The 23325-nt window shown below is 32.9% G+C and overlaps 1 protein-coding gene across 2 annotated transcripts in view; it reads left to right on the plus strand.

Moving 5' to 3' along the window:
• LOC105337232 (prostaglandin G/H synthase 2) overlaps nt 1-12017 on the plus strand; it is a 30396-nt gene extending 18379 nt beyond the window's left edge. For both annotated transcript variants that reach the window (XM_034446779.2, XM_066075425.1), the window contains exons 6-11: nt 8129-8307; nt 8709-8792; nt 8882-9128; nt 9301-9587; nt 11097-11241; nt 11649-12017. In XM_034446779.2, the coding sequence (XP_034302670.2) occupies nt 8129-8307; nt 8709-8792; nt 8882-9128; nt 9301-9587; nt 11097-11241; nt 11649-12010 (1304 nt within the window). In that variant the 3' untranslated portion in view covers nt 12011-12017. The remainder of the gene's footprint in view (nt 1-8128; nt 8308-8708; nt 8793-8881; nt 9129-9300; nt 9588-11096; nt 11242-11648) is intronic.
• The last annotated feature ends 11308 nt before the right edge of the window (nt 12018-23325 follow it).

The following is a 23325-nucleotide window of genomic DNA, read 5'->3' on the forward strand; positions in this document are numbered from 1 at the left end:
ACACAGCATTAATATTTCAGCAACAATTTTAAGAAATAAACCAGTCCGAAATTCCTCTATCAGTTTTCAAATCCCTACCCATTTTTGCTCCAATTTTACAAAAAATTGAATGATGATAATACAAACACATTTATGGTATTAAACTACGTATATTGTCCTTATTCTGTTGGCATAAAATTTACATGAGGTCAATGATCAAAATTTTGAGATATGGTGTCTTTTGTCGTTTTTAAGCATTTTTCAAGACTTTCATAATTCGTGCCATAAGATTATTTTAATGAATAAGTGAGGTAAAACCATCGGAAAATATGCAAAATTACATAGACTTAAATATAAAATCCTAACTTTTAATAATAGACTACTGCCAATAAACTTTTAGCAGAAAACAAAATCTGCAAAATTTAGTCCGAATTTCCTCTGTTTGGCTAAAAGTCAATTTTTGTTTGAGCCTAATTCCACACTAAAGTAAAAATATTGAATGTTTTGTCAATAATAATTCATTTCATAAATACTTTTTGTGTTTAGAACAAATTTTACACATTACATTGAACTTTATAACAATCGGAATTTGAGAACTCAAACCCTGAGTAAACAACACCCTTAATGTCGTTACAATAATATTTTGTTCGGGTATTGCGTAATATGAGTGTAAAAAGCCAGACTTGTTACCATGTATTTGTGTTTTATTTGGCAAATAAACGGGGTATTTGTGCGTATAACTGACATAAAGGGTACCGGTTTACACACGGAAAGTGTTAAAACATTTTAGTTATTTTCTAGTGAAACACATTATGGATAAAAGAACTGTTTCTATGCAATGCATTTGAGTCGCATTTAAAATCTAGCTGTATACCGAACTGTGTATGTTAACAATTACGTATCCGATCCCTTGCCGCAGCCGAGGAAATAGGTCACGAATGGACTAGCGAGCGGTCTGCCGTTTTCTAATACACAAGATTTGCGTCTTGATGTAATGCACACGTGGTTTTTTTTTATGTAGCTGCAAACACAAAACTTCCGATTTAAATGATTTTAATAGTAAATAAAAAAGATTATACCTTTACCTAATACCATAGACAGTGTACTAGCTTGCATTCGGAAAGTGTTTAAACAGTTTAATTCTTTTCTAGGGAAATATATTATGTGTATAAGAATTGCTTCTATGCAATGTATTTGAGTCGCATTTAAAATCTAGCTAGCTGTATTCCGAGCTTCATGTATGTAAACAATTAAACGTATCCGATCCTTGCCCGTGGCCGAGAAAATAGGTCGCGGCTGGACTAGCGAGCGGTCTGCCGTTATCCAATACACAAGATATACGCATTGTTGTAATGCACAAACGGGTTTATTTATGTAGCTGCAAACACAATGAATTCAGATTTTAACGATATTAAAGAGTCAATAAAAAAAGACTATATTATTACCTACGAAGTATTGCTGTTTTGCTCTCGTAATTAAAAAAAAAAATAGATAGTATGGCTGTCATTGAAAAAAAGGCGTTCTTTGTGTTCTTGTCTATGTCATGAAACAGTTTTATTGTTGGAAAATAAAATTCAGTTATCAAACTGCAAACGTTAACAGTTCAAACCCACCACGTTGAGTGTACATTTTCATAACACGGGCCGAGGAGATGCCGCGCTATAGTGGACAGCCGATTCACTGTAGGACACATGCTTCTCGTGTTTATACGTTATCACACATTCCAATGCCCATTTTGGTTAACGATGCATCAAACCATTGATTTAAATCATAGTTCGTATAATAAAGGGAAAAAAAGCTGCCATCAATGAATATAATATAATTGTACGTTTTACAGTCGTACGATTTGAAATGTAAATAAATTCACTTGTGTCCGTTTGTGACATTTTGCTGCTGAGAATTAAATGCATTACACTACCAATTTCAACAAAATATAGGCGATATTCACATATCTATGATAATGTGATACTTCATTTGGCTAACAAAATATTAGAATTTTTATGAGTTATAAGAGAGAGAGAGAGAGAGAGAGAGAGAGAGAGAGAGAGAGAGAGAGAGAGAGAGAGAGAGAGAGAGAGAGTGTGTGTTAAGCAGGATGTAGTAAGTAAAAGTTGAAATATATTCAAAAAGCGTTCGAGATAAGGCAGCTTAAGAAGTCCAATGTTACATGCTTGCGGTAGGTACGGGCACGATAAAACAAACCATTTTTAAACAAGTTGAGGTTTTATTTACATTCAGGCCGTAAAATAAATATGATTTCTTTCGTTTGAGGGACGAATTAGACAGAAATCAATTTCTACTTGGTATAATAATGAATTAATTATCCGGATATATAAGATTTTCATTCGAATACCTGTTTGTGTCACCTGGTTCTTAAGAACCGGTTTATTAGCAAGGCTATATAAAGAATTGCTCAGGTGTTAAATACCAGTTTAGGACGACACGTACAGCGGAAAGTTTAAATTTTCAGAATTATTTTATTAAAATAAATAAATCATGTGATCCAACTTTATGTCATAATTATGTGTGTGTACATTTAATATGCCAAATATTAAATAGCTGCAGCGTGTCGTTGCTAATTCCACACAATGTGTTGTTATTTACTAGTATCATAGTATTCAGCTTTCATTTGGAAAGTAATGAATGGATTTAAAGGAGAATAAGGGTCACAATATTGGTATAACCTCTTCTCAGTGGTAGTCAGATTCATTAAAAAGCAAACTCATTGCTGATTTTATTCATTTATAAATTATTTTTTTTTGATTCTGAAAGAATATGTGAGTTTTAAAAATGTAATGTACATTTACATTCATTGTAAAAGTTTTGACTGTATTCGGACAGTTGAAGATCAAGTAGCGAACACTAGACTTAGTAGATTAATTGTCTAATACAAATCGAATTGGCTTTAAAATTTGCATATTCAAGCACACTTAAATAGTTTATTCATAAATTATATATAATTATATTAATAAAAACGTCTGTATGCTGTATTATGTATTTGCTGTCTGATTAGGACTGTTCTTCCCCAAAAAGAAGCGCTCGGCGATCGCGTTAAAAACGTTCTGTAAAGTACAACACCTGATTGGAGTACATGCTTATACATAGGCGTCGGAACCGGGGGGGGGGGGGCTAGGGGGGCTTAGCCCCCCCCTCCCCCCCCCCCCACTTTTTTTGCAAAGTTATACCTAACCATTACACACATAGCCTGATAGAGGGTTCAGCCCCCCCCCCCCCCCCCACCACACTTTTTCTCGCAGGAAAGATTATTGTTCCTAAATATACCTTGAAAGACTGAGAAGTTGGATTCAGATGCAGCCCAGCCCCCCACCCCCCCCCCCCCCCACGGATTAGGATTTCCATGATTTTGGGAATTACTTTTTTCTCAATATTTCTGAGGATTAGTCTAGCCCCCCCACTTTCAATTTGCTTCGGACGCCAGTGTTATATACAATTTTTTTAAAATGTGTGCGTTTAACTAAGCGAAATTGTAGATGTCATGGAGTCAATAGGCAAATCAAATTCGCCAATCAGGCAATATCAGTTATCTAATGCCTATGACTGATAATTTTACAAGGTAAATTAATACATGTAAATATGAGTTTTAAAGCACTCCCTGCTCCCGTGTTAAAAGCTCCCGTTACATGTACCTGCATTCTTTTATTAACGATTTTGTGCACACATTTATTCGGAAATGGCTCAAATTTGTTACACGGGCCCGATAAGAAGATGAAAGGATGACCCCTAAAATTTCTTTCCCAAATATTTCAAGAACGGTCTCAAATTTCAAACACTGGTTGAATAACTTATAACTTAATTTGTACAAATTTTATGTGCATGAATGACAATGTTTCTGTAACTTAACAAAAAATGACACTTTTTGAAATGTAAAAGTTTCTGAATTCATCATTAAAATTAATAATGTTAGACGGCCCATGCAGCAAGTTTTTCTAGTCGAGTATTTCGTTCATCAGCGCATCGATTGTGAACATTTCAGCGGGGTTTGGGGTTGCAACAAGAGGGTGAAACGACCACGAATTTTGACAGATTTGGCTACAAAGAGTTTAAAAGAGATGGATACATAACACAGGTGCGATTATATCTTTAAGAGATAAAAAATGATTAATCTGTTTGCCATAAATACCAATTTTTATCATAAGAATATTTTAACATTTGGATCCGCCGAATATTTCCATTCCCTTCATTGTTTGGTGCCTGATTTGAAATAACGTTTCGAGGTATAATAAGTTGAGAAATTTCTTCAAGCTGCATGTTCCGATTTGTCGGCCATTACAGTATCAAATAATTTTCCTTGCAAACCTAATGAATAATCTTACAAATTTATAGACGTATTTAAACGGAAGTGCTCTCCTTTCAACGTCATAAATATTCAAAGTAAATAAAAATAAATTTGGGGCATACAAAAAAACCCCAAAATACATCATTGGAATGTTTAAAAAAGGAAACCGTTGGGTTTCATCCTCCGAATGATTGAGTTTATTCATCCTGCATGTTTTGCAATGATTATAAACAACGTAAACATCAAAACTATTAATGAACAAATGTACACTGCTTTATTTTTGTTTAAATAGTCATGCTGTATATTTTATATGTTATAATAGATTATATAAAAAAAAACAGATGTCAAAGTCGTAATACAATGATACTAGCCTCGACGTAAGGGGCCAGTTTAAACACGCGGCGAAATAACGCAAAACCCTTTTATGTCGATTATTTTGCGAATACACAACAAAACTTGTCTAATCCGGCGGAGGGTGGTTCTGAAAAAAAAAAATGGCCGGATTAGGCAACATCCGGTTTAGAGGATATTGTTGCAAATTCATTTTAGTATTTAATGCAATAGGTCCTGATCGTGTATTCTTGCAAAATGTTCAATTGTTCTGAATTATATTAGATTTCATCGATCTTATTTACGGTACAAATTTTCATTTTAAATATTTTTTTTCAAACAATAAATCCATAACGGAATACATACGATGGAAATCCTTGAATGAAATCGTCGTTATTGATAATCTTTCAAACATCCGATTTACCTGAAAAGTGCATGCTTAACCGTAAATTGTTAAACAAAACATTAACAAGTCAACAGGTGGCTGAAATACCTGATGGCGAGAATTGTTTTGATGCAGGGAAACAATAGACATTAAGACTTCAAACTTGGAACATAGGTAGATGGTATTGAGAAGAAGTGCACGCCGCCAAAAGTTTTGACCTTGACCTATTTCCTTTTTCAAGGTCAAGCATTTTATAAAAAATAGAGTTTGGACTATAACACAAGACTCCTTAAACATACAAACTTTTAACTTGTATCATACATAGATGGTATATAGTCCAGTTGAACCTTACCAAAATTTTTGACCTTGACCTTAAAATTTTATTTCAAGGTCAAATCAGAAAAAACTTCATTGTTCACCTCCTAAATATTCTTTGACAGTAGGACTTCAAACTTTACACAAGGAACAATTATAATACACTGAGGTGTACTATTGATAAATATTTGACCTTGACCTTGTTTTACTCAAGGTCAACTTGAGAAAATATAATTAAGTTTTGTCTGGGTGGTAACTTAGATACCTTTTGACATTAAGACTTCAAACTTGGAACATAGGTAGATGGTATTGAGAAGAAGTGCACGCCATCAAAATTTTTGACCTTGACCTGGTATCTTTTTCAAGGTCAAGCGTTTTATAAAAAATATAGTCCGGACCATAACACAAGACTCCTTAATCATACAATCTTTTAACTTGTATCATACATAGATGGTATATAGTCCAGTTGAACCTTACCAAAATTTTTGACCTTGACCTTAAAATTTTATTTCAAGGTCAAATCAGAAAAAACTTCATTGTTCACCTCCTAAATATTCTTTGACAGAAGGACTTCAAACTTTACACGAAGAACAATTATAATACACTGAGGTGTACTATTGATAAATATTTGACCTTGACCTTGTTTTACTCAAGGTCAACTTGAGAAAATATAATTAAGTTTTGTCTGGGTGGTAACTTAGATACCTTTTGACATTAAGACTTCAAACTTGGAACATAGGTAGATGGTATTGAGAAGAAGTGCACGCCATCAAAATTTTTGACCTTGACCTGGTATCTTCTTCAAGGTCAAGCGTTTTATAAAAAATATAGTCCGGACCATAACACAAGACTCCTTAATCATACAATCTTTTAACTTGTATCATACATAGATGGTATATAGTCCAGTTGAACCTTACCAAAATTTTTGACCTTGACCTTAAAATTTTATTTCATGGTCAAATCAGAAAAAACTTCATTGTTCACCTCCTAAATATTCTTTGACAGAAGGACTTCAAACTTTACACGAAGAACAATTATAATACACTGAGGTGTACTATTGATAAATATTTGACCTTGACCTTGTTTTACTCAAGGTCAACTTGAGAAAAAAATAATTAAATTTTGTCTGGGTGGTAACTTAGATATATTTTGACATTAAGACTTCAAACTTGGAACATAGGTAGATGGTATTGAGAAGAAGTGCACGCCATCAAAATTTTTGACCTTGACCTATTATCTTCTTCAAGGTCAAGCGTTTTATAAAAAATATAGTCCAGACCATAACACAAGACTCCTTAATCATACAATCTTTTAACTTGTATCATACATAGATGTTATATAGTCCAGTTGAACCTTACAAAAATTTTTGACCTTGACCTAAAAAAATTATTTCAAGGTCAAATTAGAAAAAACTTCATTGTTCACCTCCTAAATATTCTTTGACAGAAGGACTTCAAACTTTACACAAAGAACAATTATAATACACTGAGGTGTACTATTGATTAATATTTGACCTTGACCTTGTTTTACTCAAGGTCAAATTAAGAAAAAATAATAAAATTTTGTCTGGGTGGTATCTTGGATACCTTTTGACATTAAGGCTTCAAACTTGGAACATAGGTAGATTGTATTGAGAAGGAGTGCACGCCTCCATAATTTTTTGACCTTGACCAATCTTGTGTCTCAAGTTGTCTAAACTGTATCATATATTGATGATATCTAACATATAGCTGACTTCATTCTTTTTCACTTATTAAATTTGCCCCATATTACAATCCTTTGGGAGAAGGGGAGACATGTGTTTTTTTTTGCATAAAAATACAATACCCACTAGTTATCTTTGGATCAAAAGTTGTGTCAATGAGACTATTCATACCGATCAAAACGTGAAAGATGTACAATGTATAATACCCTGAATACTTTATTCAGGATTATCTAACTAAAATACTTCTAATCGGACATCATGACCAATTAAATACTGCAGTAATGTATGTGACAAAGTTATTACTCACTGTCAAAATGCAATATGGATCCAAAACATAGCTTAATTCAGGTGACTGATAAGGGGTTTGTTATACAAGGAACGAATTCAATATCTATCGAATTAATACGATGTATTTTAGTTAGTACAAAAAATAATAGCTATCTAGTGTATTTATATGATTCAATTATTACCTATAGGTAATTCTAAAATTACGCCATGCGAATTGATACCGTGACATTGCAAGTCATTTAAGCGTGGGCAAAAAGGTTCATAAATTCAATACCTACCCAATGAAATCAGGATTGAGTCGTTTTACTCAGTATCTCAATAAAAAGCGTTAAAATGTATCTACCAAGTTATAAGAGCATTGCTTGGTAGCTATTGAATCTTGTTTTTTGCTATAAATTAGAAAAGTAAGCTCCTTTTACATTTTCAATCATAGTTCGTATAGAGGCAAGCTGTTTAATGCGATTGGTAAAAAGTAGTTTTTAAGCTAACAAAAAGCGTGTTACAACTAAACTTTGTTATTTCCAATCAAATGGTACGAAACAAAAAATCCTTTCCTTATTTAAAAATGTTGTGATTTAATCAAATTTCGAGCATGGTTTGAAATATTTTGATTTTAAAATAGTCGAAACTAATTATGAAAGACCTTCAATAGTTTGCTTCTGGTAAAAAGATGTATTTATATCAATAATTGCCACATTGTATCCAATTGTTTCATAAAAGTGTTTTCATAGTTCATCTTTTATCAAATTTATGCAATCCAAGATGAAATACATTATAAGGTAAAATTTCAGCTTTTTATTCAGCTGATACAAATCATATTTTTCTTAAGGAAAGAAGGAGCTACCCCCAGCAGAAGAGATTGTGAAAGCGTTTTTTACCAGAAAGGAATTCCTTCCCGAACCTATTGGAACAAATCTTCTGTTTCCTTTCTTTGCTCAGCACTTTACGCATACGGTCTTCAAAACTGACCTTAAGAAAGGGCCACAGTTTCAATGGGGAAACCATGGGGTATGAATCCTAACATTTCCAACACGCACCTCATATATCGAGTTAATCAATTTCATTTGAATTGGAATACGCCATATCATGTTTCTCATATTTTTGTTTATAATATTCTACATCGACACCGTCGCAACGTCGCAAACCAATTAATGGTGAAATCAATGGATTAATTTGTGTAAGAAGAAAAGTATTTCTTTAATGTTTGTTTCAAGATGTACAAAACAAATATTAACTTCTTTATAGTGATAGTGTACAATTGCTTTTAATACTAGTTATGCAGCTGAAAACTCAATTTTTCAAAATTAAAGCGTCTCTGGCTTAAACGTGGTACAAATTGCATCACGTTTGTAATCCATTTATAAATGTGTACACCAGTATCTTATCTTCTTAAACATGGCATTTTACAGGTAGATGCGTCTAATATATACGGAGAAGATCGAAATTCTCAGAATAACCTCAGATCCTTCAAAGACGGAAAACTAAAAGTCCAGGTACTTGGAATCTGTTGATACATTTCAGTTTTACGAAGTTTGATACAATTGATTTTTCAAATAAAAAATGTGTTTGGTTATTTTTAAAGATCATAAATGATGAAGAGTGGCCACCTTTGATTTCTGAAGCTGATGTTCCAATGAGATATCCAAAGGAGATAAAAAAAACCAATCGGTTTGCTTTGGGGCACTCCTTCTTTGGTCTTGTACCAGGGCTGTTCATGTATTCCACAATCTGGTTACGAGAACATAACAGAGTGTGTGACATCCTGAAAAAGGAGCACCCAGAATGGAATGATGAGAGATTATTTCAAACTGCCAAGCTGGTGATTGTAGGCAAGAAATCATTTCTTTACTACTTGGGTGTAGTAAAACAATACTAATCTTAATTGAATAATAGTGAAACCACGCGTTTATAAAAGTAAGATGTGCAGGTTATCATTAATTTACATCAAAGATACTCGTTTACAATTTGTGTTCTCAAATGTCTCATTTGTACTTTCTATAGGTGAAACTCTTAAGATTGTCGTAGAGGATTATTCAAACCATCTCACCAACTTCAATTTTCCTTTATTTTTTAAACCCGAGCTGTTGTTTGGACAAGACTTCCAGTATCAGAACAGAATTTCTTTAGAATTCAACCATGTTTATCACTGGCATCCCTTGGTGCCGGACGAGTTTAACATCAGTGGAACTATATACAACATGAAAGAGTTCCTGTATCACCCAGAGATTGTCGTTAAACATGGAATGCGAGACTTTGTAGATTCTATGATAAAACAGAGAGCCGGACTAGTAATTAATTTTCCTTCTTTCTTTTTTCATTCTCTTTTCTCGTTCTCAAGTTGCAAACATTATTGCATATCCATATCAAAACTCAGCTTTCTTACATATGATAGAATCAAATTCGCTATAATCAGCTATGTACGGTCTGGAAAGGATCCGATAAAGTTCAAAATATGTCCCAGAAATATATAGGTAAACAAATTCTTAAGATCTTGTTCAAAAGAGCATAGAAAAATATTCTTAGTAGTCCCCTACATGTAAATTTTTTTTTATGGGGGGGGGGGGGGGGGGAGGAACTAGGTTCTTCAACGTGATCTGTCCGTCATTCTGGTCCCTCTTCATTTTCTAGAAGGTTTTTTGGTTATGGTTTAGCGAATTGGTTTCAAACTTCCTGTGTAGCTTTAAAATGAAGCCCTACATCACATATAAAGTATAAATATTTTTAATAACTTTTTATCAACAGATATTTACATAATAATTTTTTAATGTGACTTTTTGCGATCTGGTTAGTTTCAATTTAGAACGGAAAATGGACAGCCAAAACTATAGCCTAAATACTGTTATATCATTCAAAAATATAATACACCGATTGAATGAAATAAATTATAGATATTTCTTTCAAAAAGGAATACCTTGTTAGATAAATGTATTTAGTATAATGATGTAAAATGCTTAAATCAATTGACCTTATAAAAGAAATTTCCTTATCACCTGGCCTTATAAAAGAAATGTCCTTATCACCTGGACATGTATCTTACATGTAATATACATGTACAGCTGGAACTGGTTTATTTAACACGATATAAAGACCCCCATCCAAGTTTTTAACCGACTCAGCCAAGAAAAGTTTATCGACTGAAAACTTTACTTTACGAACCGTTAACTATAGTTAACGATTTGTTTTCATTTGTAAAACCATAATTAAAGGTTGTACACTTTAGTTTACGAATGCTTAATTAAATTTATCTGTCTATATTAACATCCACTAAGTAAAATTCTCTCTATTTTTATTAAGGAAATTGTTATTCACGACTCTTTTGATACTGACAGGGCTCAAATCTACACAATCCAGTTTTAACCAGTTTTAACCATTTCATCGACCACTCGAAACCCTCAATAACCTAATAAAAATAACAGACTGCACGAAATGATCAGTTTATCTGTCTGTAAATAAACATTTGGTGTTAATTATAGTTTACACATCGATAGATTGACTTTAAAAATAAGTATTAAACACTGTCTGATAAAAAATATGTCTACATTAATTTTAAAATTAGTATTGAAGCTATCAAAGTAAAAGTCATTTTATTTCGACTATCTAGGATTTGATTCTGTTGTACGAAATATCCATATCTATCCCCGTTCCATATGTTCTAACATTATACTAGTAATGTATAAATATAAAGAATATCAGTCCATAAGTTGAATACACTGTTGTACATGACATCTAGTATAATGGAATTCCTTAAAAATTATCAGCTTCAGATGCAGTTGAATTTTCTTTTAATCCATTTTTAGGTTGGTCCCCGTAATCATGGCCGCGTAACTATCCCAGTTGTGTTGGATCTTCTCAAACATGGCCGCACCTTAAGGATGCAGTCATTCAATCAGTACAGAAAGAGATTTGATATGGAGCCTTTCAAGTCTTTTGAGGAACTGACTGGTAAGCTGCTTGATTCGATTTTATATCAAATTATATGTACGTTGTAAAACGATGGTTTTATTAAGTATATGTATCATAAAAGTCATTAATGCAATAGAGTAATTTTCCGATCATTTAGACGATATTTTCTATGGTAGAAATAATGTACAGAGTCTGTTTACAAAACAACTGTACATAGGGGAACGCGTATTTCGCCCCTTATCAAGATTCGCCCCAATGTTGAGAGAGTATGATTGCATTACTACTAATATCGAATTCTTTCCACAAACTACCCTTTTGTTGTGTCGGCATAAAAATGGTCCTTGCCTTCATCATTTTACAGTGCAGCTTTTATGCTAGGTTATCAATTCTACAAAATATTAGATCATTACTTTTAAATATTGATATGAAAATACATTTTCTTTCAGGGGAAAAGAAATTTGCAAAGCAGCTTGAAGAATTCTATGGTGATATCAATGCTGTGGAATTTTATGTAGGAATGATGCTGGAGAAAAGACTTCGATTTGATTCTTTGTTTTCGGCTACGGTTATACAATTTGTCTCTCCATTTTCTTATAAGGGTCTAATGACCAATCCAATTTGTAGTCCCAAGTACTGGAAACCTTCTACGTTTGGTGGGGAGGTTGGGTTCAACATAATAAAAACTGCTTCTCTTGAAAACTTAATCTGTAAAAATATCAAAGGAGAATGTCCCGCAGTATCATTTAAAGTCCCAGACTATGTTGAGGGAGATGTAACAGAATTCGTCAACCAAAAACTAGAATTATAACTCTGTATTAATAAAGCTGACATGAATTCATAAAAGCATTTGGTCGCCATATTAGTTTTGATCGCTCCTCTACTGTCACTGTGGTATATATACCGGTGGAGAAGGTTACGGTCGGTTGCTTTCCGATCGAGGCATTCAGGTTGCACGGACTTCTAAATACATGAACTACACATTGTAGTAAAATGTTTGTACAGAATAAAGGAAAGAACAATCAATGAAATACAAAATATATTTATTCTTTGAAAGAATTTCCAAGATACTAGTATCCGGATTATTTTGCACAGACAGTGCTGCCTTACTTCACATGCACATCGAACACGTGTGTCGTTCATACAGAGTGCACAACGTCTGCATCTTTATGAAAACCCAGTAGATAAATGATAGTAAATCCAAGAAAGTAACAACGTAACATCGACTCGTTTCCATCGGTTTCTACAAAAACGCTCCGTTTCTAAAATTCATGCTTTCATTGACATTGCTCGATCTGCCACCACCGTGTTTGGTTGCGCATGTGCAATGTTATAACAAAACAGGAAAACAGTCTACAAGTATCGAGGATTTTTGAAGTATATGTGCCTGGATTTCAGTCTGTCTTGTTTCGTCGTTAATTGGATATTCCTTGTCAGTGCAGTGGTTGTCATATTATTTTTGTTCAAAACGCGTTTCTTCCCGTCTTTTCGTTCAAGGTAACGTGTTCGGGTGTATGAAATACCTGAATGCGGTGAAGCATGAATAGTGCTCTCGGCCTTATATACGGGGTGTGTAGCGATGAACAGAACAATAGAAATCGACAACTAATATGGCGGTAGTCGGAGATAAAAGGGAAATAATGTGTATTTATGAATTCATGTCAGCTTTAATTAAGGTCTTCTGTTTCAACGAAGTGTCTTCTACTAAAACTAGTATTGCTTGTTAAGATTATTATTGTCTATTTCCAGGGTACTAAAAAAATTCAACTTATTTCCAAACTTAAAAAAGATTTGATACTGTTATCAAATATTTAAGAAACAGGTCGTGTCCATGTTGTGACGTTTTGTAAAGCTGAACCCAGAATAATTCAGATACATGCATTGTTAAAAAGACATTTTAAGTTGTTCAGTTGTTAATTCTTTAACACATACAAAAAATAAATTGGTTTCTTAATCTTTTTATATACCATTGCATAATTTTTTTTTGTTATTCACGTTTTAGCCAAAAGCTTGAGCATGTCTTGTCAAGTATATACTAGTACGTATCCTTTTCTAAAGCCCTACGAAATAATAATAATCACATTGAGCTATTTTTTTTATTTATTGCCCATCATATAGTACAACGAAGAAGACATTTCTTTACAAGAAGCAAGGAATCATATGTGAGGTACAAAAAAAGGATACAGGTTTAGATTGGTTTTAATTCAAGAATGTTTTTTTTTTTTTTTATTGTGTTTTACTTTAATACAGTTTAAAATTGGTTTAAACTTAAGGACGTTTTTTGGTTTATGTTTTTTCTTATTGTGTATTATTTTATTCTCTTGAAGGTTTATGCAATAGTGTATTTCTATATAACTGGTTTTTTTAAATTATAAAGAAACTACTAGAATACTAGAAATCATAGTAAACTTGAGTATAATACCAATGACGTTGTCGGTTGTTTTTATTACAATTAGTGTTGCACGTGATAGACAAGAGTTGCTCATTTTCGGATTAAAAGAAACGGAATGTCCTTTATCCCTTTTTTCCTTTGGCTTTTGTTTATTCATAATTATAATAAAAAATTAATTTTACCAATTTTTATGAAAACGGAAAAATACAAAGACAAGTAGGTGTTTAATTATGGTCTAACAATAAGTATGAAAAACGTCAGTCAGCATGCGACCCAGTGGAAGATTGTTTTTGCTGACAAGGTCGTTGTATCGACCATAGAACTTACGAAAAGATTACTTCAAATGAGACGGTCGATAGTCCTGTTTTATCAACTTGTTTGTCAGTAGCTTGCCTCGCCTCAGAAACTGTTCATACGTAGAGCTTGCCCATGCTTATCGAATTCACTGAGAGACAAAAACTCCATATGCAGTTGATGAAGGTATATTGTAACATAAGTAAGGTAAGTTGACTATAGAAAAATTGAAGTCATCATGTTTATCATAAAGTTTTGCTGTTAGGTAACCATCAATGTCCCTTTCCAGAGAGAATAATACATACCCTTTTCCATATCACAGCTTGTATCAGCCCGAGACTCCAATATCAGCCCGAGGGCCGAAGGCCTGAGGGTTGATATTGGTAGAGGGCTGATACAAGCCGTGATATGGAAAAGGGTATCTATTATTATATTTATTACATACTTAGTAATAAATTTAAAAAGAAAACCCATCAACTTGAACAAATTGATACAAATTGATTATTCATATTATTTGAAAAAAGTCTGGAACATCTACATGTATTTGATAAAAATATGAGTTCTTCTTGTTTTAACAAACATGAAGCTACAAAACGGAATTTCATCAGGTTTTAAAAGATGACTGTTTTAAAACATTTGCCAGCATTTGAAGTTTTCAACTGCACTTGAAAATGTCGACTGTAACTGAAAATGTTTTATTTTTCGTCTGTTAACATGCAAAAATGCCGAAGCGAAAAAATACAGAGGAGTTCCGCAAGGGGTGCGATACGGATCCGTATCAGCCCTGGAGGGCTGATAACCTGTATCAGCCCCGGAGGCCGATACGGATTTTGTGATGTCATCTGTATCACATGTGCAAAAAACCTGTATTTATTACTAAGTATGTAATAAAGTAAAATATCCAAATATGAAACAGATGACGCAGACACTGTGGTATCTTTTATTTCAAGTTTACTGGGATATATCGAGTCGACGTTAGTATGGAAGTAACAATTGTTTATTGATAATACGTTGTCGATATACCTGGATGTTGTGTTGAAGGCTACATCGAGTGTTCTATTTTCTTCACGTATAAGAAAGTCGTCTGCCTTTTTGGATAAATAAATCCAATTAGAATAATATACCAAGTTAATAACTAATAATCATATGAAACTGACGTTGTGAGATCATTTGATGAAAAATTTCTATTTGACTCATTCAGATATGCTATTTGTTGGATATTTCAAAATCGAACATAATCCCTTAGAGTATCGAAGAATTAAGAATCGCTGAAATTACGAAAATTTGAAATATTATGTAAATTCGAGCAAATATTAATTATCATATATCTGAAATATTTGTCCCAGATGATCGAATATATTTTTGCTATATGGAATTGAAGAAAAAACCAAAAATATCGCTAAAAAACGTAGAGTTCTGTTGGAACCAAAACAAACCTAAAATGAAACCGCGCGTAGAATAACAAATGGGTGAGATCCTTTTTAAAACGACAGACCTAAATAGATACAAAAGATTGAAACACTATGCTCTTTTCTATTTAAAGTCAAAAAGTGCTGATAACAGGAGATTCAAACGATATTAGAATTGAGGATCTACGAATGAGTACCACCTAAATGGTCCATAGAAATGGGTCACAAAAACATTCATTGCATTGTTATCTGAATTACGGTCTTACTCAAACTTTGCATTTACATTATGTGTAATTCATATACTTTGGAATCATCATTATTCTTGGGGGACCAATGTTCGTGGCTTTCGCGGGTAATCCTTGCCCACGAATTTAATATTTAAAATTTATTAAAGCTATCCCAAACTTTCTACCAACGAATTTGCGTCCACACGGATCAGGCAAATTTTGGCTACCCACGAACACTGGCCCACACGAAAAAATGTTGCAATGCATTTTTGTTTTTGTGTATTATATGATAAATTTTAAAAATGCTTAAACCAAGGGTGCACTTTCTCTAAGTTGCACAAGATGCATAATACATTCCATAATGTTTGGAGTACAGCAACAGCTTAACAGTACTAATCTCACTACCCAAGGGCAGGGGTAATCTGTCAAACTTCCCTAGATAAATGAGAAGACTTAACAGCTGTTAAAAGCAGGAGACGAGTGATTTACAATGACTGGTTTTATTCTTACAGCTTAAGAGTTCGATCATTTGTTATGATACTATATTGAAGCATACTTTACAACACAATATTGTTTAAGATAATGAATTCGTGTTGCAACACAATACAAAGAAGTATTACATGCATTTTAAATTATATAACTATTCGATGATATCCCGCGCAAGCGCCAGAAATATAGATTTACACATTGATGGGATTTTTTATGTTGAACCAGACTTTCTGTTTATTTTTGGGAGTTGATTTTAATCAACTCTCCTATGCAGTTACTCAGACAAACTGAAAGTGAAACAGTGTTTGGACCTCAGCACAAATCATTGCTGCTGACAAGACTTAGTTCTTGAAAATAATTGATGAATTCGATGTAATGTATGCTAAAGCATTGTTTTTCAAGGAAACTTATTTATCAATACCTTGAAAATAGTCAGATTTTAAATGGTACGAACAATTTAAATATTTTTGTAGTCGTATGTATTCCTACGCCAGAGTTCAATATAGTCTCGTTCAACTCGACGCTCGGCTATCTCAAATCCTTGTCGGAGATTTACGGTGTCAGCCGAGCGTTTGGTTGAACGAGACTAGAGTTCAATATTGCTTGGATCCATACAACTTTCGAGAAATATTTCTATCACTGATACATAGTTTGATTGAATTAATTTTATCTTTAAATATTATTTAACATTATTCATATGGGGGTTTCTCGACATTCTTGTCGAAAAAGTCCAAAAATTCATATTATAAAAATGTGCGTAATTCAATTTAGAAGCTACATGTACTTGTCATGCTAGATAACATATCATTGATTTTAGAATAAATAAACATCGACAAAATCAACTCCCGTCAGTTGTTCAGTACTTTGATTTATATATTGTGTCGGAAATTTCTTAATTTTTTTTCTTAACATTTGTGTTTTAAAGTAGAACTAAAAAGAAATGGTTGGATATTTCGAGGAGTGGACAAGGAAGAAAATCTATAAAACTTCAATCAATGATACATGTATGTGGCCTATATTATTTTGCAGCTGACTGGAAAAATTACTTTTTTGGTTTGTACTGTATTGTTGTTGTATTGATAATATCAATAATTTTTCATTTTTTTGTATTAGGTATTTGATTTCAAAACATCAACCTTTAATCGCATATAAATGCATAAGGACTTTTATTTCAAAACGGGAAGGGGTCAATAGTGCGTCTTATCTATTCTCTAAATTTGGGGGGGGGGGGGGGTTAGGTTATTAAATTTCACTATAAGTTTAAAACTGCCCCCCCCCAAAAAAAGGATTTCAGATAGAAGCCTGTTTTGAAAAAAAAGGGAAAGGGGGGTAAACCCATACCCCCCCCCCCCCCAAGCATGCAACGTCTCCATTTTATGCTTACATAGTTTATTCATTTAGACGTAGAGTTGTCCAAAAAACCTGTTTATGGTTTAGATTTTTAAATAAAATGTATAAGGTGTACAGCCTATTTGTCATTGATATCAAAAAAGTTTTTAATCTAAAAACGCTAGTGCATGCATATTTATTCGTATATTTTACACCAAAATTGTTCGTTTGGTAGTTGTGAATGAGCAGGTGACCTGGGGTCCTAGTTGAGCGTACGTTTTATCCTCCTGTTGAACTCCCCCTACACTTTCTCCGCCATGATGTTTATTAATCAACCCGCGTTCTTAGTTACTCCGTTCTGGAAAGTTTGTTACATCAAAACTAATATCGTGGAATCAAGAAACGAATTGGTTCATTTTATTTATTCAACATTTGTCAAATTTTAATTTCTTTATCATACTCTAAATAAATTCCCGATATATATATTCACTCTCACGTAATTATTGAATATCATTTCAATGCAAGTACATGTATATATTTTGATGCAAACTTCCACTGACTTAGATCCGCTAAAGCTAGTCCGCCATTTTATTATCTTTGGGCTGGTTTATCGAAAACGAAAGTAGGTTTATATTTATTTTCACCATAGATAATTATCAAGTCAATTTAATTAAAGTTTTCGGACATTATCTTACAGGTGTTGAAATACCAAAGGTATTAAAGTAGTAACTCAGGCATTTTAGATATTGCGTATTCTATAATTCAATTTCACTAGATGATGTCCCGCGCAAGCGCGGGAAATATCATTTAACACATTAATTGGCCTTGTATTCTTCGTACATATTTTTTTGTACATTCCGTGTCCCAATTTTCTTTTAAGCGTTTTTCTTAACCTTCTTTAAAAGATGAAATCATAAAGCAATTGGCTAGATATTTAAAGAAGCGGGTAGGAATGAAAATCTAAACTGGAAATAGTTACATGTAAATGTGGCCTAAATTCTTTTTTTGTTGTAGCTGACTTGAAAAATTACTAAGCATTTCGGCTTTTGACTCTTTATCCGTATGCATTTCATTGTTGCAGTTGAAAATACTGTCATTTTTTGAATTATTTATTCGGAAAAGTCCGTAGACAATTAGGTGATTAATTATGATCTAACAATTAGTATGAAAAACGTCAGTCAGCATGCGACCCAGTGGAAGATTGTTTTTGCTGACAAGGTCGTTTTAGGCCTATTTTATCAGCTTGTTTGTTAGTAGCTGGCTTCGTCCTAGAAACTGTTCATACGAAGAGCATGTCCTTGCGTATCGAATCAAATGAGAGACAAAAACACCATATTGCTTTTAAGGTTTTTACAATGAAACATTATACCAAATGATTGAAAAACAAAATAGAGTCATTATCTTTAATTATTGATATGAAAATGGCTTTACTTACAGGAGAGAAGGAAATTGCCAAGCAGCGTGAAGACTTCTATGGCGATGTCAATGCTGTAGAATTAATTGAAGGAGTGATGCTGCAAAAAAGATTTAGATTTGATTCTGTATTTTCGGCAACTGCGTTACAGATTTTATCTCCATTTTCTATGAAAGGTCTAATGAGCAATCCTATCTGTCGTCCAAAGTACTGGAAACCTTCTACGTTTGGTGGAGAGGTTGGGTTCAACATAATAAAAACTACTTCTCTCAAAACTCTTCTGTAAAAAATATCAATGGAGAATGTCCATTAGTATCATTTAGAGTAACAGACTGTGTTGAGGGAGATGTAACAGAATTCCTCAACAAAAAACTAGAATTATAACTCCTTATCATAATCAGGTCTTCTGTTCCAACGAAGTGTCTTCTACTAAGATTGCTTGTTAAGATTATTATTGTCTATTTCCAGCGTACTAGGAATATTAATCAAATTATTTGTAAAATAAAAAAAACAATGTTGATACTGCAATTACCGTAAATAGTTTAGAAACATGTCGTCATAAGATTCATGCCAGAATGTGTAATTTTACTTTTTTTAAAATTATGACGATATTCAAATATTGATAGTAAACTTGATTATAATACCAATGACGTTTTGGATTTGTTTTTATTTCAATTTGTGTTTTCCCTGATGGATTTTTTTCATTTTAGATGGGGGCTTAACAAATCAAGAATATACTTTTCTATTCTTTTTTAAATCCTATTGCTTTTTGAATATCGTATTTGATTAGATATTTCAAAAAACATTCTACCGATTTCCGTCAAAATCTCTAAGAGTAATGGACAGTAAGATTGCCTGATTTTTTCCAGAGCTTTTTTTAGAAACAATTAAAAATGGTATTACGGAAGCGTATTAGTGACACGTTGTTATTTTTCATTAATTTAAAATTCCAACTTTACAGTTGGATTTTTCAACTTTAATCTTGGAATTGCCAACTTTAAAGTTGGATTCCAACTTTATTCTTGGAATTTCCATTTTTGTTTGCACTAATTTCTTTCAAATTAGCGAAGCGGAGGTTGACAATGGTTTTCGAGGGGTGTCAATTTCAACTGTTATCCTCCCAAACAGGCACTGTTTATTTTGTTATACTGAATTTTGGTAAGGGCGTTGCTAACGCTGAGGGTAATAGAACGGATTATGAACTGCGTCTTAACCAATCAGATTTCAGTATTTAACATAAAAGTATAACAATATACATTATATCACAGGCAAACTTGGCATAACCTTATAGTTGTATATGTCTTAACTAGATGTTTTCCTTTAAATATAATATAAGATTAAATCGTTGAAATGGATTCAGTATCAGATATACAATATCGAAATAATTTTGAATCGAATAAATGTTATCTTGATACGCTAAACAAGAAGATGTCGTTAATTAAATGCAGGATTACAAAGAAGTACACTAAGAGCCAATTACGACCCGAGTGATTTTCATGCTCTGAATGGAAACTCCATGTTGATGTTATTATACTAAAATTGTCATTTTTTCGAAAAGACCAGTTCCTAAACATGCATTCAAATTGATAGCACAGTAATGGAAATTGTCAAAGAATTTAACTATCATGGTCTTTCATTTTCAAGGTCGGGATCATTTTGCAAGGCAAAAAAAACATCTTTGAGACCAAGCACAAACATAGGTAATCACAGATTACAAAGCTCACAGAGTTGAGACATCACCCTTATGAGACAACACCTTAATGAGACCACCTTTATCATATTATACTTTATGATCTTGGATATTCATGGATTCTGTTTTGACACAATATCATATATCATCTGTTAAAAAATTGTATGATAATCAAATGTTCATATGTTAATCAATACAATAATAAAAAATTAAATATTGCATCATATCATATTTATAATGTATATCATATAATACAATAAAATACCGTAATAAACAATGATAAGATATGATATTGTAACGTATGATATGACATTGTTCAGCACTCAAGCCTGTCTGGTGCATCAGTATTATAAGACACACCATCCATGCAAGTTTGGTGAAGTACAGACCTGCAGTAACTTAGATATTGCTATCAAAGTGCACCTGCAACAAAAACTTTAACCTGGTCCAACAACCTTAACCTCCTCCAGCATCTGAAATTTAGGACTCATATTCAGCATTCAAGTCTTTCAAGTCCATAAGTAGGTCCAGATGCATCATCCATGAAAGTTTGGTGAAGATAGGACAAGTAATAGCTTAGATACAGGACCTGCAACAAAAACTTTAACCAGGTCCGGACGCCGACGCCCACGCCGACGCCTGGGGCCGGGTATAGCATAAGCTCCCCTTGACTTCGTCTCGGCGAGCTAAAAAGCAATGTACATGAACGGTATTAATAGAAAAAATACACATTATATAATATACCTTTTGACTGTCAACTTGATTTATTTGACAAAGTTGTAATCCATGTCCTGTTATATGGATGTGAAATATGGGGCTACGAAAATGTTGATATAATTGAACGTTTATATTTACGGTTTAAAAAAAAAATTTTAAACCTTAACTCTAGAACTCCATTTTATGGTATATGAAGAAACTGGATGTAATCCCCTTTATATACGTATTTTTACAAGAATTGTATCGTTTTGGGTATGATTGACATAAAGAAATGATAACAAATTAGGTAGAATTTTTTATATGCATCTTTAGAATAGATTTACCAAAAACCAGTTCACCAATCCATGGATGTTATGTATACATGATATTTTGAACACAACAGGAATGAGTAATATTTGGATAGACCAAATTATTTAGTGTCCAGTGGATAAGTGCTTCAATTAAAAAGCTTAAATATCAGGGTTGTTTTTTTTTTTTTTCAAAAATGGAACAGTGATATCAACAACTCCAGCAAAGGACTCAGATATAGAATGTTTAAAACAAAGTTTGCTTGTGAAAAATACTTTAAGGTAGTCCTATACTCGGCACTAAATGGGCTCAATCATTAAAAGCTTAGCTTTAAATGTTAAATATACATTCTAGCAATACATATACAAAAGAAAATATGTATGTTTACATGCTAGTTTGTTTGTTATCACCTCTCAGACGGATGTACCCCCTTGCGAAAATTATTGACAATTATGAAATTATCCAGACGTCCGTTTTTCCTAAAAATGATTACCAATTTTGGTAAAATTAGAACTGAACATACAAAATAGAGTATAAATATTTATTTAAGCCATATCTCATCAATAATTTTGCGCAAATTTTGTAAGCAAGTACGCTTTATGGACCTGATGTATCAAAATAGAATACAAAAAATGCAATGCTAGTATCGCGTTTGGTAATTTTTTTACTATTCTATGGACTCAAACTTAAATTCATGGTGTTTATTCTATAGATTGACATCTTAGAAAAAAGATTTGGTAAAATAAATTATATGTTGACGGATTACTTTTCACGCTATAAGCTCTAAACCAAGTAGACCCTGACGAAAAAATACGTAAAAATCACATTTTGCTACAGTTTTCTGCCTAGATCTGTCAACAATGTTAGATATAATTTAAACATTAATTAATTGACGATTGATTAAATTCGAAATAGCTTCTGTCTCTAAATTTAAACCGGTTTTAGTAAAAGAAAAGAAAAATTCGGGGGGGGGGGGGGTCAAAACAAAGAAGATATAAGCATACCTGAGATCCTGGTTAATCAGAAACTTCGTTTTTCATTTTACTTTAACAGAATCGAGTTTCTCAACATTAATCATTTCTATCTCTCATAGAATACATATATTACCGTTCTAATTGCTTATTATTGCCATTGTTTACAACAGCGATGTAGAGCAAAATCAATACCGGGTATCAAAAACGCTTTGTAAAAGTCGAACCAATAAAAGTAAAATCCGTATTATGACGTAGTGCGATACTCGGACTACTTTAATGCATTTTTGCGAAGTTTAAAACAAGTAATCTTTCTATAGAGGTTGGTCGATGGAATAATTTACAGTTGTTCGTTACTATCACACAAATTGCACTGTATGTGCTTTAATGCCTATATTACATAGACGAGATTTTTTAAAAAAAATATTTAAATCAATCTGACACTGACAGCTTTGCAAGCCCTATTCCGGTTTGCAATTACAAGGCGTTGGGTAACAAGTCTTGTAACTTTATATACATATAGAGAGAGAGAGAGAGAGAGAGAGAGAGAGAGAGAGAGAGAGAGAGAGAGAGAGAGAGAGAGAATTTGTTCCAAACAGTGCGATGGAGGAACAGATGATATCTTCAGGAGAATCACTAATCACGTTCCACCGTAAAAGCCAAGTAAATAAAAAAATCCGTCGGTAAACATTTCAAACTTAGTGGTGGCAGCAGTGGTTACCACGATCCATCAGAAAATCTAAGAACTAATTATATTTAGACTCGTTCAAATTGACAACTCAGAAATATTTTCCAATTTTAGAAGAAGATACGGGCAATCTTTTCAAAAATTTATTACAAATGACTCACTACAGATCCCTAAAATTTCACAGTCAATAGTCGATACCATTAACCGTTTGAAGAAAA

Source organism: Magallana gigas, chromosome 2, assembly GCF_963853765.1.
Source record: "Magallana gigas chromosome 2, xbMagGiga1.1, whole genome shotgun sequence".
NCBI lineage: Eukaryota > Metazoa > Mollusca > Bivalvia > Ostreida > Ostreidae > Magallana > Magallana gigas.